We start from the raw sequence: 15,567 nt of genomic DNA on the forward strand, positions 1-15,567 counted from the left end.
GATTGACACCCGGGGCCGCTCTTATCTGGTCCTCACGATCAGAGAGTGTATGTTTCGGTCAGCAAAATTGGGTCCTTCTCCGGTGGCATTTCCGTCAAAGAACGACCCGCGCGGCCCATGCACCCGGTCAATCCAGGTAAAGACAGTCGCGCCCTACCCACGGAGAAAGACCATAGAGCCCCTATCTCGGTCCTACCTATATTCGAGGAAGGAGGAGCAACCGAGCAACCAAGTCAAGATGGACATCAAGTCAACGGACCACGACGTCCGCGGCGCGAGATATATAACGGGACGGGGCGGTAACCTTCGGCCACGTGCCCATTCCGGGCAGCCCGGGAAGTTGGGGCAGCACTTCCTCCCCTCGCCCTTAAGCCGGCGGGCCAACCGTCACTCCCGGATAACGGAGGAGACGACAAAGAGAAAGAGGCGGACCGATACGCCGGCTTCCCTCCCACCCCTCCGGAACGCCACTAATCGTCGCCACTCGCCGTCTCTCGATCCAAATCCCTAAATTCCAACCCTAATCTTAGAATTCTCTTTTCTTCCCCGTTTCTCACATCTGGTGGAACCGAAATCGTCTCCTAAATCTTCGGGAAGCGATGAGAGCGAGATGGAAGCGGAGCGCCCACTTCCTCTGTTTCGGCGCCGTCGATCCGGCGGAGGAGGAGGCGGCGGTGAAGACGAGAGATAGCTCCGCCGGATCCTGCGGGAGGATCGAGATCCTTGGGACGGAGGCCCGTCGCCACAGGCGGCGTCTCGCGAAGATCTTCAGATCGGCGATGTTTGTTTCCGCTCTGGTATGGCGTTATCTCATGAAACCATATCGATTTCGGTTCAGACTTGGATCCAAGATCCGGTTTTTAATGATTTGTTTTTCGGCTTGATCTCGTTCAGAATCGAAGCAAGGAAGAAGGGAAGCATTCGGACTGCTCGGCGGCGCGAAAGGCCTCCGTCGATAAACGGGCGGCGGAATGGAGCGAGAAGTTTTCATACGGCGACGACCGGACGGCAGACGCGATCTTTTCCTCGTCCTCGTGGACGTCGTCTTCCACCTCCTCCTCTTCTTGCTTGTCCTCGGCGTCCTCTTCCTGGTTCCGAGAGCCGGAGCCGAAACCGAAGCCGGAGTTCCGGCAGAAGAGGGCGTCGCCGATGGCTGAATCGAGGAATCACCCGCCACCGGCGCGGGGGCCGGCCAGGAATTACGGTTCGGCCACGGGGTTCTTCTTCCTCCTCCTAAGCCTATCGGTGATGGTGTTCTGTGGACGCCTCTACGCGATCCTGTGGACGTCCTCGTGGCTCTGCTTCGTCCCTCCCCGGAACGTCGCGGCGACAGGGTCGCCGGAACTCCGGCGGAAGGGGATTGAGGAGATTGAGAAGAAGAGGATCATCTTGGAGGGCTTCTTGGAAAGAAATCGAAGGGTCTGAAATAAATAAATAAAAATCAAAAAATGAAAACAAAATGAATACTAGAAATTGTGGATTTTGGATAGAAATTGAATGCTTGCAGTTAATTTGGGTTTGCGGGAACGCGTATGCGATCATGGTGCTGTCTTGGGCTTTTCGGCTTACTTTTTTTACGTTTAAAACTCATATATCTTCTCAGATATATTTTGGAGGAGATTGGATATATTCTTTTTAACATTGGTGTGAGCAATGCCACATAAACACAGCCAACTGAATTATTAAAAAGTAAACCGTACAGTAGCAAAAAAATAAACTGCACAGTAGCAGAGAAACAAAAGCATGCCTAATTCAAAAAAAACTTCTCTGATGTGACCTAATTAACAGTTTTGTTTGTCTCACAAAATATATGTACAGCCTGAAAGACATAACACTTCCTTAACAGTTGCCAGATATTGCATAACAGCAGATGCTTAGCCTTCCACCCCGCCTTTTAGATGTGTTCAATTATCTTGATTGAGTTCCTCTCAAGGATGATGCACCCCATCTCAATTATGGATAAATTTTTGTTGCGTCTTATATTGTTGTTGTAATTGATGTAGGCTGCCACCTTGTGGAATGATGTTTGAAAGTTATTCTAATATTGGACGTGGCAAGATTTATTTTACTTTTAATTTATTTGATTTGAGTTATGGTTTGACCGGTGAAGAGACATTTTTTTCTTTTCAAATGCTAATATATGGGAATGCCTCTCTCAATCTCTCTTAGTTGTTTTTTTCTAGGTTGGTTTTTTTTGTTGTTGACAAGATTGAATAAATAAGTTAATTAGTTTCTTATGCATGATGAATTAATTATATTAGTTAAATTTATTTAGTTAAAATAAAGTCACCGAAAAGGCTCTACTAAGCAGTAAGGATTTATGATGCACATGCTATAGTATGTCTTAGCTTCATGTCAAAATTAATAGAGATATATAATTATTAAATAGGCATCTAATGCATTTGTTTGGTATATACTCTTAGTTAATTGGTAGGCTTTGATGGCATTATAGTGACTAATGTTGGAAAGGTGAAAAGGCAACATAAAAAAAAAACTTACATGCAATATACTATTTAGGTTTTGCTTATTGGCATGATAGGATATTCTAAGGGTGAGTACAAAATATTTGAGATCATATCTTAGTCTTTAAGTACTTGTTTGATTTACGGAAAAAAAATTTTTTCTCATCAGAATATCTTTTCTAAAAAGTTGATTTCTGAAAATATGGTGTCTAGAAAAATAATTTTGGCATGTTTAGTTAACTATAAGAAAGTGGTAGATTGCATAGTGTCTTATATTTGATTGAACATATATTTTTTTATAAAAATTATGTGAAATATCTATTATATCCTTAATAAAGAAAAATACCTTATTTATGATTTTGAGGCTTAAGGGTAGTTTTGGAAAAAAAGTTTCCAATTCCTAACAAGTGAAAAAATAATTTTTTTATTTTCTTTATAAGTTTTTTTATAAAATATAGAAATTTTATTTCTATAAAAAAACTACTTTTTTAATTTTTTAAAAAAAATCTAAACAAACAAAAGATTTGTTTTGTTTTTTTTGTTCATCATACTCTTTTTTTTTTTTTTTTTTTTTGAACCAAATGAATCCTATTCTGACATGAGGTGTCAATCAGTAGGGCACTCTGGCCTATAAAGTTGTCTTTGTGGAGAAAAGTAAAGATGTTTAAGTGACAAGTGTCCATTGTATACACAACCAATAATTGGAAAGGGTATGAGTTAAAACCAGGTACAGCCTGGGGGATTTCTACCGCCTTCCAAAGAAAAATTAAATGTTATAAGGCATGCCTAGCAATTTAGATGGTTATTATAGTAAGAATAGCGCTATCATTTTCTATTTATGTCCTTGGATAACGTTCATCTGAAAAATTCAAAGCATAGATACACCTTGCAGAACTCGATGAATATTTTACAATCCTGAAGGTGATTTCAGGAATGTTTGACAAACATAATCTTGCATTATCTCTTAGAAAATAATTGATGGAGTTCCATTATTATCCTAAAAGGAATAATAGCTTCTTATTGGATCAGTATTATTAAAATTAATTAAAGCCTTTTTTTCTAGTAGTAATTTCTTTATAATACTGCTATTTCTAGATGTTAGACTCTTTTCAGTTATAAAATTATAAGCTAAATCAGTGTACGGCTTTGAGAGACTGAAGTTACATATTACACATCCATTAGCAAATATCTTGAAGTATCCTCAATAGAATCAAGAAATACCAATTCCTGCATTAAAATGTCTCATATGAATTAGAACGAATGAGTAGTTTGTTGTCTTCTTTTCTGAGTTAGGAAATTAAGCACCATATTTTTTTGGTAAAACAAAATTGAGCACCGTTGAATGATGCAATCCGCACCTCACCATAATATATTCTTCTTTTTTTTTCAAGATTAGTCGGAAAAAACCTTTTCTTTTTTAAAAAAAAGTTCGATATACATAAAATAATTTTTCTATATAATATAACTAAAAACTACATAAAAATATTGACAACTGCGTGTGTTTAATTCTACATTAATTATTTGTTAGATAGATCTTGAATATTTATACATATCAAGAAACCCAAATAATACTTTCTGGATGGTCTTTTTGGATGAGATTCTAAATTATTACAAATAATATCAAAGTAGATCCAACTCATAACCTATGTGGACTAGGAGACTATAACGTGAGTATATTTGAGCCGACCATGAGCTAATCATGATATTTGTGATTTAATTTGAGTGGATTTAGATTCTTAGGCTGGCAAGAACGCCAAAGCTTAAATAAAAGAAGTATGTGATGACGTGGCAACCTTCTCGTCACTTAATTTTAGAGCTCGTGAAGCTTCGCTTGATGAAAGCTCTTGCGTTATGCCCTCTATAAGCAGCGACGAATCTGTGGTTTTGGGCCCTTCCACTGCCGTGGTCAGGCGGCGTGTTATGAGGTGATGGAGATGGACGATGACCTTTGGTTCGCCTACTTTTAAATGGCACTCCAAGGGCACCCAATTAAAGTAGAGAAAAAGGAATCTTCTATTCTTTATCTTTTTTTTTGATGATGACTTATTCCTTTTTCTTTTTTTTTTTCTCTCGGAAGAAACCAGCTCTGGGTCACATTACATGATAAAAAGGTACCAGAGCGCAGTCTTTCATCAATTTAATGGCATACTTAGATGCAATTTAATGAAGCTGATAATATAATCATTTCAAACATATAATTAACTTATATGCAACATAAATAAAAAGTTAAAATATATGCAATTATTTGCTTTATATATCAAGTTAGGTCTACCGTGGTACAGTTAGAATTTTGGAGCCCAAATCCAACCTAAATTTATAAAAGCTCAATCTAATGCTACTTAGATAATGAACGGGGTCGGGTAGGCGGATTCAAGTTGAGCCTAACTCAAGTTGCACACCGATAGAATAGTGTGCAGCTATAACTTTTGTAGTCAGCAGTTAGAAAACATTTAGACCTATTATTTGGACGAAAGCATTCCTTATTTAATCTAAGGGCTTGAGTTGAGGCATATCGATCTAGTTCTAATCAAAATCAACAATTTTGTATTGCAAGGCTGAAATCTTGGGCTATTTATATGGATGGAATGAGACCATTTACTTTGGTCCAATGCAAAATATAGTCATTTTCCCTATATATTGATGGAAGTCGTGACCAACTCAGCTTGAAAAGTTGGTCTAGGTAAAGCGTATGAATCTTTTTTGGGCATTTCAGCTTCAAATAAAAAAGTCAATCTAGACAATTTTGTTTATCAAATAGTTAGTATTGATGGTATTGGAGCAAAGATTGCATAAAATATGGTAAGCACAACAACGGGCATTGTACTATTATTTTAGTTGAAATCTAAATTCTAATGTGGTAGATGTCACTATCGTTGATTTCATTGGCTTTGCATTGTTCTTTTTGTAGCGTGCATACTAGAAATGCAAGCAACTTTATCTAACTCTTTTAAATTTTTTGGACATGAGAGATTTTAAAAGAGCTTAATTTCAAAGATATTTGACTTTTTAAGAATTGTAATTTTCATTTCACATTATGATAACTAAATAACCAAAGAGGATATAAGATAGTCGTAAATAAGGGTTTAAGAAAGCTCGTATCAAGGGAAAAATAATTATGAAATTAGTGCATGGAATATGTCTCCTCTTGCACGCCAAAATGCAACTTGAGAAGGTTTTACACCTATGAATCTTTTAAGTTGCCCTAAAGACTCATTTGGTTTGTGGGAAGAGGAGGAAAAAAAGTATGGTTAGCAAAAAAAAAAAAAAGAGAAAAACCTCATGTTTGGTTAAAGTTTTCAAAGAAGAGAGAGAAAAAAATCCAATAAAAAAAAAATTCCCATAGTTCATGAAAAAGACAAACTCATATGGGATATGAGAAAGTCCAATTCCTACCTACTAGGAATTAGGATAATTTCTTTTCCAAAAATACCTTTAAACTTTTAGATAGAATGGAATAAGATTTTTTTTTTATATTAAGGATATAACAGATATTTTTCATAACTTTTTCGGAAACATAGATGCTCAACCAAACAACCAAATATGCAAAAAATTGCTTTTCTAGGTATCATATATCCAAGCATCAGTTTCTCAAAAAAAATATTTTTTCATGAACCAAACAAGTTCTAAAAAAATAAAAAACCAATAAGATCACCATGGAGAACTGGAATTGTCCATGAAGAACCGTAGTCAACCGATTAGGAAAAAGTTGGACTAGAACTGGCCTAAATTACATGAGTTTTAGAGGCACGCCTGGTTTCCCCGGCTAACCACCAGGCCAAATTGGCCTGGCCCATTAAATGCTCAACAAGGTTGCCTGTGCTTTAGATCTTTGTTACATCGAGCAGCCTAAAATACAAACCCGTTTATGTTTTCTAGAATCCATTCATGGTTGGGTCCAAACTCCAGACCCAACCATCTGCAACTTTCTCAGGCCTGGGCCTAGCTCGTCTCTCTTGGGCCTGGTCCTAGCTCAAGGCCCTAACTTTTTAATATTTTATTCTCTTTTCTCTTTTTTAAGGTTGCGTATTCAAGTTGGTAGAGCCAAACTGGCCCCTTTGACACCTCTTATTACATAGTATTAGGTTGTGTCTTTTCTTTCTTTTCTTTTTTTTCTTTTTTTTTTTTTGCCGAAGGATGATTCACAATGATTTGCTATGAATACAACCAAAGCCGAAGAAATCAAAATATAACATATCCCAAGGCCCCTAAGGCAAGAGACCTATTAGTCCACAACACCTCATTAAAATGATGAGTCACAAAGGAAACCATTTAGTCTACGACTCCATTAGCTTCTCGATATATGTGCCTCATAACAAATAAGGTGTCCCCTCTCAATAGAGTCAACTACCTCTCTCGCTTGGCCTTAAATCCATAAAATCATCATGGCAGAGTCACCTTTTACAAAGATGGACCCAGCTCCCAACCTGCACCATGCAAAGTTGATCCATGCCCATATAGCTCTCCATTCCGCACTAATAACTGAGGTATCAAAGATCAGGTTACCACCCACAGCAACTAGCCTCGTATCCGAGCCTCTGATCACAATGTCCGCTCTACCTCTGGAGCTACCTTCCAAAACACAACCGTTAAAGTTTATCTTGAGGAAGCTCAGAATGGGGGCTCTCAAAATATGAACAGCGTCCTGGACGCTACATGAGCTAAGGAGGAGTCCAACGTATCTCAAGCTATCAAAGGTACTTCATCAGTGTGCGATTGAGTGATCTCCACAGCTTGAGCAAGGGCCTTCTCCAGCGTGAGTCTCAGGGGCAGGATGCCCTCTCTAAATGTCTAGGCATCCCAAGCTAGCTAGATATGATAAGCAATATAAGTGGCATCAACAACAATAGGTCTGGACTACGACCTGGTAGAGCTTTTCCGAACATACTCCAAAAAGGTATATACCAGGTTGCCGACTGAAGCACCACCAGAGGGGTGCCAGCCATTCTCCACACTCGGATCGCTCGCTCGCACTGGAAGAGAGCATGGTCAACATACTCCTCAACCTCACAGCTTGGGTAGATTGGGAAGATATTCAAGCCCCTTATGCCTAGAAACCCCATAGTCGGAAGACGAACTTAGAAAAGCTTCCAGATAAACAGAGCAACCATCGGATGAACTCGGAGCCACCCGATCTAGCCGCTATCATGCCTCTGAGCAGGCTCTCCTGAGGAGATGATAGAGATCCCTAGTCCGCACTTTTGGACTGCATATGGATCTCCAGATCCTCACATCTGGTACCTTGTGACTAGGTACCTCAAGGGCTTGCACCCTCTCCATAAGATGCCCACCAAAGAGCTGAGTGATCAAGCTTGTGTTCCATCCCCTATCTCCATCGAGGAACAAATCACAAACTCTTATGTTGTCCACCACCTCAATACTGATAGTAGTTGGCCAACACCTCATTAGCAAAGTGTCCACTTAGGTGTCTCTCATAACAGACACGCTCTGACCATCCCTAATCAGCCATCTCGTATTGGCCAACACCAGTAGGGCATAAGCGCAAATCGCCCTCCACATGAAAAAGGTGTTTCTATCGCCTGAATCTCGTCCACTGCAATCTAAAGGCCGTATTTGGCTCTCATCATAGTGCTCCACAGGCAGTCAGGCTCAAGTAGGAACCTCACAGCATGTTTGGCTATCAAGGCTTCCCTCCTCGCCAGTAGAGAATAAATACTGAGGCCACTTTCTCATAATGGCCCCATGCAACTAGGTGTACTCCATGCCCACATTCATGTGCACCCCATAGGAAATTGCGGATTAGCTACTCAAGCTTCATCATAGGCGCTCTCAACATGAGGGTATTGGACATTAGGTATATTGACATAGAGCTGAGGATGGATCTCAGCAAGGTCAACCTTCCCATTATCGATAAGGACCTAGCTTGCCCCCCCTAAAGGCGCTCCTGAATGCTTCGCTCCAAGCTAGCATACTCACCTCTCTTGAGCCTTTGCCTGGTGATCGACACTCCTAGGTAACACCAGGGCCCCTCCTGCTCCGAGATGCCAAGACACTCTCTTATGGAGTGCCTCAACTATAGCTTAGTCTTCAGACTGAAACAGATAGCGGACTTATGTAGGTTCACCTTTTGGCATGAAGCAGCACAATAGTCCTCCAGAATTCTTCTAAGGGCAGTTGATGATCAGTTTTAAGACCACGCAATAGCACATATCTGGTAGGATAGTTGTTGCCCAGATAGACAACCCAAGAGGGGGGGGGGTGAATTGGGTTTTTAAAATAATTTGACTAATTAAAACTTTGTGGATGATTAATTAAAAACTATAGCAAGTTATTTAATTAAGGCCTAGTGCTGTGAGTAATGTGCGGGGAAGAAGATGAGAGACAATACACTACAAACACAAAGTTTTATAGTGGTTCGGAGCTAACCCTTTCTCCTACGTCCACTCCCTAAGTCTCACTTGGGAATTTCACTATAACCCCCTTGGATTACAGCCGGTTGTTTTGCAAGCTCACAACCAAACTTGTTGTTTTACGAGCTCACAACGAACTCGGTCGGTTTTCCCAGGCTCACCGACTAGAACCAACCCCGATTGTTTTCCCGGGCTCACAATCAAACCCTTACACACGTTGGTTTTAACTTGGCTCACCAACCAACCTTAAACCTCTTGATTCAATCCCCCGATTGAATCAAGTAAATACAAGAGATAGAAGAAAACAGAAAATAGCTTCTCAAAAAGCAGATTTAAAACAATATAATCGTAAAGGAGTTAGAAGCCCTCAAACGCTTTTAAGCTGGTGAAGAGGTATGGCTTCTGGAACTCCGGTCTCCTCTTGAAAGAGTGGTCGACTTGAATGCAGGAGGAGGAAGCTTTGATTGTTGGGAAGAAGTTGTTGGAGCAGTAAATGCAGATCTCCCCTTTTTCGTTTAAGAGCACTTGGAGAGCTTGAAAACTTGAATGCTTGGAGTGGAATATCTGTTCTCTGCCTTGCTACAGTCCTCTGTGGCTATTTAAGCCAACCCCCACGGAAACTAGCCGTTACTCTGCTTTTTCTGGCCGTTTTGCACACTCTGCGCAGCCTGACAATATGACCGTTGGTGGGTTGGAGTCGACTCGCGCGATCAGGAGTCGACTCGGCTGTAGCAGGAGTCGACTCACGCTTTTCCGGAGTCGACTCGGCAACTGTTCCAAATTTGAATTAAAGTTGCCGTCTTGACTGGGAGTCGACTCGTCTTGACCTGGAGTCAACTCGCCAACTTCTGGAGCTGACCTGGCAATTTTGGAGTCGGCTCATCCACTGAAGTCCGTGGATCCAATTTTGAATTTTGTCCACTCGAGTCGACTCGACTGTCCTGGGAGTCGACTCGAATCTCAGAGCCCGAACTCCCGTTTCTCTGTCTTTTGGCTCATCCAGTCTTGGAGTCGACTCGAACTTCCTTGGAGTCGACTCGGCTCTCAGTTTCCGAAAGTTGGTCTTCTGCCTTTTGACGTGAAGCTTGTCTCGGAGTCGACTCGAGCTGTCTGTGAGTCGACTCGAATCTCAGAGTCCGAAAATCGTTCTCTGACTTTTTCCTTGTGTTCCTCTGAGAGTCGACTCTTACCTTCTTTGGAGTCGACCTGCTAACCATCGGAGTCGACTCGCGTTCCACTGGAGTCGACTCGAATCTCAGACCCGAAAACTGCTCTCTGACTTTTCTTTGTGTTTCTCTTGGAGTCGACTCTTACTACCCTGGAGTCGACTCGTTGAACATTGGAGTCGACTCGCGCACTTCGGGAGTCGACTCGTTGACAGTTTCTGAGTTGAAGCTTTCTGTCCTTCTGTCTGTTCTCAGTCGGAGTCGACTCGTACTGATCTGGAGTCGACTCGAGCTCGTGCCAGTGAACTTGATACGCTTGGAGTCGACTCGTGATACTCGGGAGTCGACTCGAGTCTCAGACTTTGGTTCAGCAGACTTCTTACCTTATCCAAAATACTATGAACCAAATCTAGAGACACTTGGACAGGATTTTCACTGAAACACTCAATTGAATTCATTAGTAATCACAAGATATACTCAAATGCTTTGAGCTCATCAAAATCAAATGGGGTTTTAATCAATCACTCCACAATCTCCCCCTTTTTGATGATGACAAAACTTTGAGTATGTGAAAAATGAATTGCTCATAAAACAATGAAGTAAAATCCATAAATGAATTCAAATGTCTGATAATTTAATTTATCCAAGTTTGAAAGGAGTGAAACATTAAATTTCGGAGTTAGAGCTCCCCCTTTCATTTGGAATTATATAAGCCTTCATATTATGCAATCAATTATTTGGCTTATATGTCATTAATGATTTAGCTTGATTAAAATTCAGATTCTCCCCCTCAACATATGCATTCAACTATGTTTTGATTCTCTGAATTTCCTTTTAATGCTTTGAAGTTTTTGAACTGAATTTTATCTTTTTAGAGGGAAAATCTGTCAATTTGTTCTTGAGTAGGATTCAGCTAATCTCCGAATATCCCTTGAATAGATTCTGGAGATTACTCCATTAGGAGCCCCAAAAGAGAGATAATGAGCCTCGAGGTACCGAATCCACTTAGAACAAATTTGTGTGTGTTATTAAGAGTTTATCTTTTTATTTATTTCTATTGATTTCTTTTACATATTTTTTCATATTTCTCCCCTTTTTACATATTTTATACATATTTCTCCCCCTTTTTGTCATCATACCAAAAAGGAGGTAATCACACACAATCAATGGCACAACCAATCATCAAATGGCACATAATTGAAGATAAAATGTCTACTCATTGTATTGATATGAATGTGAATACATGTGAGAATACAATAAGTAAAGCAAAGCAAGACAAAACACAACTCAAACACATCTATGTCCTCCTCGAGGATGAAGCTCCCCCTCTCGAGGATGTGGCACCTCCTCTGGAGGATGGTGCTCCTCCTCTCAATCGGCTCTGCTCCATGAGGAGGGTGACTGCATCTGTCACATGTCCGAGCTGCGTGATAATAGACGTGGTGGCTCTGCTATGTGTAGTGGAGAGCTCTGTCACCGACGCCTGAAGCCCAGTCACCGATGTCTGAAGTGCGTCCAGCTTGTCGATGAGTACATTCGCTAAGCGCTCGGCCCCCTCGGTGGTGGTGTGCATGTCACGACCTATCTCCTCTCGCATCTGTCGAGTGGAGCTCGTGACCTCACTCATGCTGTGGAACTGGGCCTGGACCAAACTCCGGACATTGTAGATCTCTTCCCGTACATGAGCCGTCATGTCAGTCACGGCTGTCAAGGAAGGGACCAACTGAGAAGATACGGGTACAGGAGTGGGGGCAGGCACCGCACCTCGGAGCTCCCGAAGCAGCTCATCCCTCAGATCTCGGACGATCTCCTGCCGCAGCTCCCGGAGCTGCTCTGTATCAATACGGACCTCCATAGATGGTGGAACTGAGGAGGAAGGTCCGGCAGAGGTGGTAGGAGCAGGAGGAGTGGATGGGAGGTCTGGATGGTCTGGAAGGTCTGGGTAGTCTGAATCTGGCTCAGGACTGGGTGATGGTCTGGTGGTCTGAGCAGTAAGAGTGGACTTCCTAACCCAGATCCCTTCTCTCTTCCGAAACCCCATCCTGTGCATAGTCCCCGTACATAAGCGATCAGTGCATCGCAAGGCACGAGAGGGTTCCCTCTCAGGAATGGGAATCTCGTACTGCCTAAAAAGAAGAGTGAATAACATCCCGTATGGGAGTGAGAGCCTAGGTCTATCTAGGGGCTCACACATATACCTATAAATGAGCTTTGGGAAGTTGATCGGGGTGTCCTGAAGGATATAAGACATAATAGCTAAGTCCCTCTCATTCACAAAATCAAATCTCCCTGTCTTAGGGAAGATGGACCTGGACAGAATGCTCAAAAGGATTCTCACTTCAATAGGAAGTGAGCTAGCAGATACCTCATCTAGGAGGGACTGAGGTGGATGCCCTAAGACGACCGTAAGGGCCGCAACTCTATCCTCAGGGTGTGCGGGAGCCACCCCTACTAATGGAAGGTGAAGGATATGGGCAATGAGGTCCTCTGTGACACGCAACGGGACACCTACTACCGTGCCCTCGATACCTCCATCTCCCCGATGGACGGTGCTGTAAAACTCTTGAACTAGGCCAGGATAGGTGGGAAGGTCCAAGGTGAGGAAGTACTCTAGGCCCTGGGCTCTAAGCCTATCGCCTATGGTGAACCCCTCCCGGAAGAGATAGTCGAAATCGACAAACCTCCCGGAGGTGACGGCCTTCCCGGCCAACGGCCTAACGAGAACCACCCTAGGCGGGGAACGATCCGGAGGTGGTTCCCTCGCGGGATCGTGCCGCGCCTTGGAGCGCCGCTCGGGACCGGCCTCGGGACGGGACCTCTTCCTAACGACGGTCTTACGAGGCATCTTGACCTAAACGAGAAGAAAAATACCTAGAGGACGGTGAAGGACCGACAGAGGAAGCTCGGGACGGACCGGAAATGACCTAGGAACGGACGGAAACTCAATGTCCGGCGAAAAATCGATGGGAAAAGGGCTTGGAGACGATCGGGGATGACCTAGGAGTCGGCTCTAGGGTTTTGTGAACAGTGGCGGCTTGAGAAAAAGTGTTTGCGAAACGACAAACCTAGGGTTAAAAAGTCGGATCCCGACTGCGAGTCGACTCCCCTGAGTCGCGAGTCGACTCGACCTCGAGTCGACTCCAGAATATGCGCGAGTCGACTCCCGACAGTGTGCGAGTCGACTCACCCTCAGCTGCCAACTTTGCGAGTCGACTCCCGCAAATGCGCGAGTCGACTCCCCCTCAGGAGCCGGCTCTGAAACTTACTCGAGTCGTCTCTAACCTTGGCACGCACCTAAAAACCATGCCATAATCGTGCCAAATGAGGGAAAATCACCTAATTAAGGACTGATTTGATGATCACTGCATAGAAACTCTATTTTAACCTCATTCTAATCATCAAAATCAATTAATCTAGTGAAAAACCCACTAGGATGGATCAATCACTCCTAATCCCCTCCTAAGCACACTAAACCTCTCTTCACTTAGGGATTTTGTAAAAATATCTGCTAATTGATTATCAGTACAAACAAATTGGAGTGACACATCACCATTCAATACATGATCTCTTATGAAGTGATGTCTTATCTCAATGTGTTTAGTTCTTGAATGTTGAATTAGATTTTTAGTTAGATTTATGGCACTTGTATTATCACAATTAATGGGGATTTTATCTTGTTTAATGCCATAATCTTCTAATTGTTGTTTAATCCATAAGATTTGAGCACAACAACTCCCGGCTGCAACATATTCAGCTTCTGCAGTGGATAATGCAACCGAGTTTTATTTCTTGCTAAACCATGAGATTAGGTTTTCTCCTAGAAATTGACAGGACCCGCTGGTACTTTTTCTATCAAGCTTACATCCAGCGAAGTCTGAATCTGTGTACCCTATTAAGTTTAGGCTAGATTCTTTAGAGTACCACAGCCCTATGTTCTTAGTTCCAATTAAGTATTTAAAGATTCTCTTAACTGCAGCTAGGTGTGATTCTTTAGGATTAGCCTGATATCTAGCACACATGCACACACTAAACATAATATCAGGCCTACTTGCAGTAAGATACAGTAAAGAACCTATCATACCTCTATAAAGTTTTTGATCTACAGATTTACCTGATTCATCTTGGTCTAACTTGCATGATGAGCTCATGGGGGTGCTGATTGACTTGTTTCCCTCCATATCAAACTTCTTGAGCATCTCCTTGATATATTTTGCTTGATTGATGAAGATGCCTCCTTCAGATTGTTTGATTTGAAGCCCGAGGAAGTAGTTCAGCTCTCCCATCATGCTCATCTCAAACTCACTCTGCATCAAATCAGCAAATTCCTCGCAGAGGCGATTGTTAGTAGCACCGAAAATGATATCATCAACATAAATCTGTACTAATAACATATCCTTATTTTTCTTTTTCAGAAATAATGTTGTATCTACATTTTCCCTAGAGAATTCATGTTCTAATAGGAATTTACTAAGTCTCTCATACCAAGCTCTAGGTGCTTGTTTTAGTCCCTAAAGTGCTTTGTTCAGTTTATACACATGATTAGGGTATTGATGATTTTCAAAACCAGGAGGTTGTTCTACATACACTTCCTCATTTATATACCCATTTAAAAATGCACTTTTTACATCCATTTGAAATAGTTTGAAATTCTTAGAGCATGCATATGCTAATAATAGTCTAATAGCCTCAAGTCTAGCTACGGGAGCAAAGGTTTCATCAAAATCTATGCCTTCTTCTTGATTATAACCCTTTGCCACTAGTCTAGCCTTATTCCTTATAACAATTTCATTTTCATCTAGCTTATTTTTATATATCCATTTTGTACCTATAATTGGATATTCAGAAGGCCTCTCTACTAGATCCCACACTTTGTTTCTAGTAAATTGGTTTAGTTCTTCTTGCATTGCATTTATCCAATTTACATCATTTTCGGCTTCTTCTATATGTTTGGGCTCAAAGTGTGAAACAAAAGCTAGATGGCTATTTAGATTTCTTAGTGAAGCTCTAGTCCTAACCGGTTGAGATGGATCATCTAGAATGAGTTCCTTAGGATGCCCGTGAGCATACCTCCAAGCTTTGGTTAGCCCATGATCCACAATAGCCTCTTGGCTTGATGATTCTCCTTCAATCAACTTTTGATTATCATCTTGTAATCCCATCTCATCTATCTTTTCCTCAAGTATTTCAACATCATCATCAAAATTAACTTTCTTACTAGAGGAGATGTCACTAGAGTCATCAAATACTACATGTATAGATTCTTCTATGACTAAGGTTCTTTTATTAAATACTCTATAGGCTTTACTAGTTGTAGAATAACCTAAGAATTTTCCTTCATCAGATTTAGGGTCAAATTTTCCTAGATTGTCTTTCCCATTATTATGCACAAAACACCTACATCCAAAAACATGAAGATAATTAACCTTTGGTTTTCTGTTTTTCCACAGTTCATATGGTGTTTTCTTTATAATGGGTCTTAATAAAACTCTATTTAATATATGGCAGGAAGTATTAATGGCTTCTCCCCAAAAGTACTTAGGGAGGTTACTTTCACATAACATCGTTCTAGCC

At 41.5% G+C, this 15,567-nt stretch overlaps 1 protein-coding gene across 1 annotated transcript; it reads left to right on the forward strand.

Annotated features, from left to right (window-relative positions):
- The first annotated feature begins 303 nt into the window (after nucleotides 1–303).
- On the forward strand, nucleotides 304–1,590 carry LOC103696051. Its single transcript, XM_008777557.4, has 2 exons — nucleotides 304–797; nucleotides 895–1,590. The coding sequence occupies exons 1-2, from the start codon at nucleotides 600–602 to the stop codon at nucleotides 1,423–1,425; spliced, it is 729 nt and encodes a 242-aa protein (XP_008775779.1). The 5' UTR covers nucleotides 304–599; the 3' UTR covers nucleotides 1,426–1,590.
- Nucleotides 1,591–15,567: the final 13,977 nt, after the last annotated feature.

The sequence above is a fragment of the Phoenix dactylifera genome, unplaced genomic scaffold, assembly GCF_009389715.1.
Source record: "Phoenix dactylifera cultivar Barhee BC4 unplaced genomic scaffold, palm_55x_up_171113_PBpolish2nd_filt_p 000294F, whole genome shotgun sequence".
Taxonomy (NCBI): Eukaryota; Viridiplantae; Streptophyta; class Magnoliopsida; order Arecales; family Arecaceae; genus Phoenix; species Phoenix dactylifera.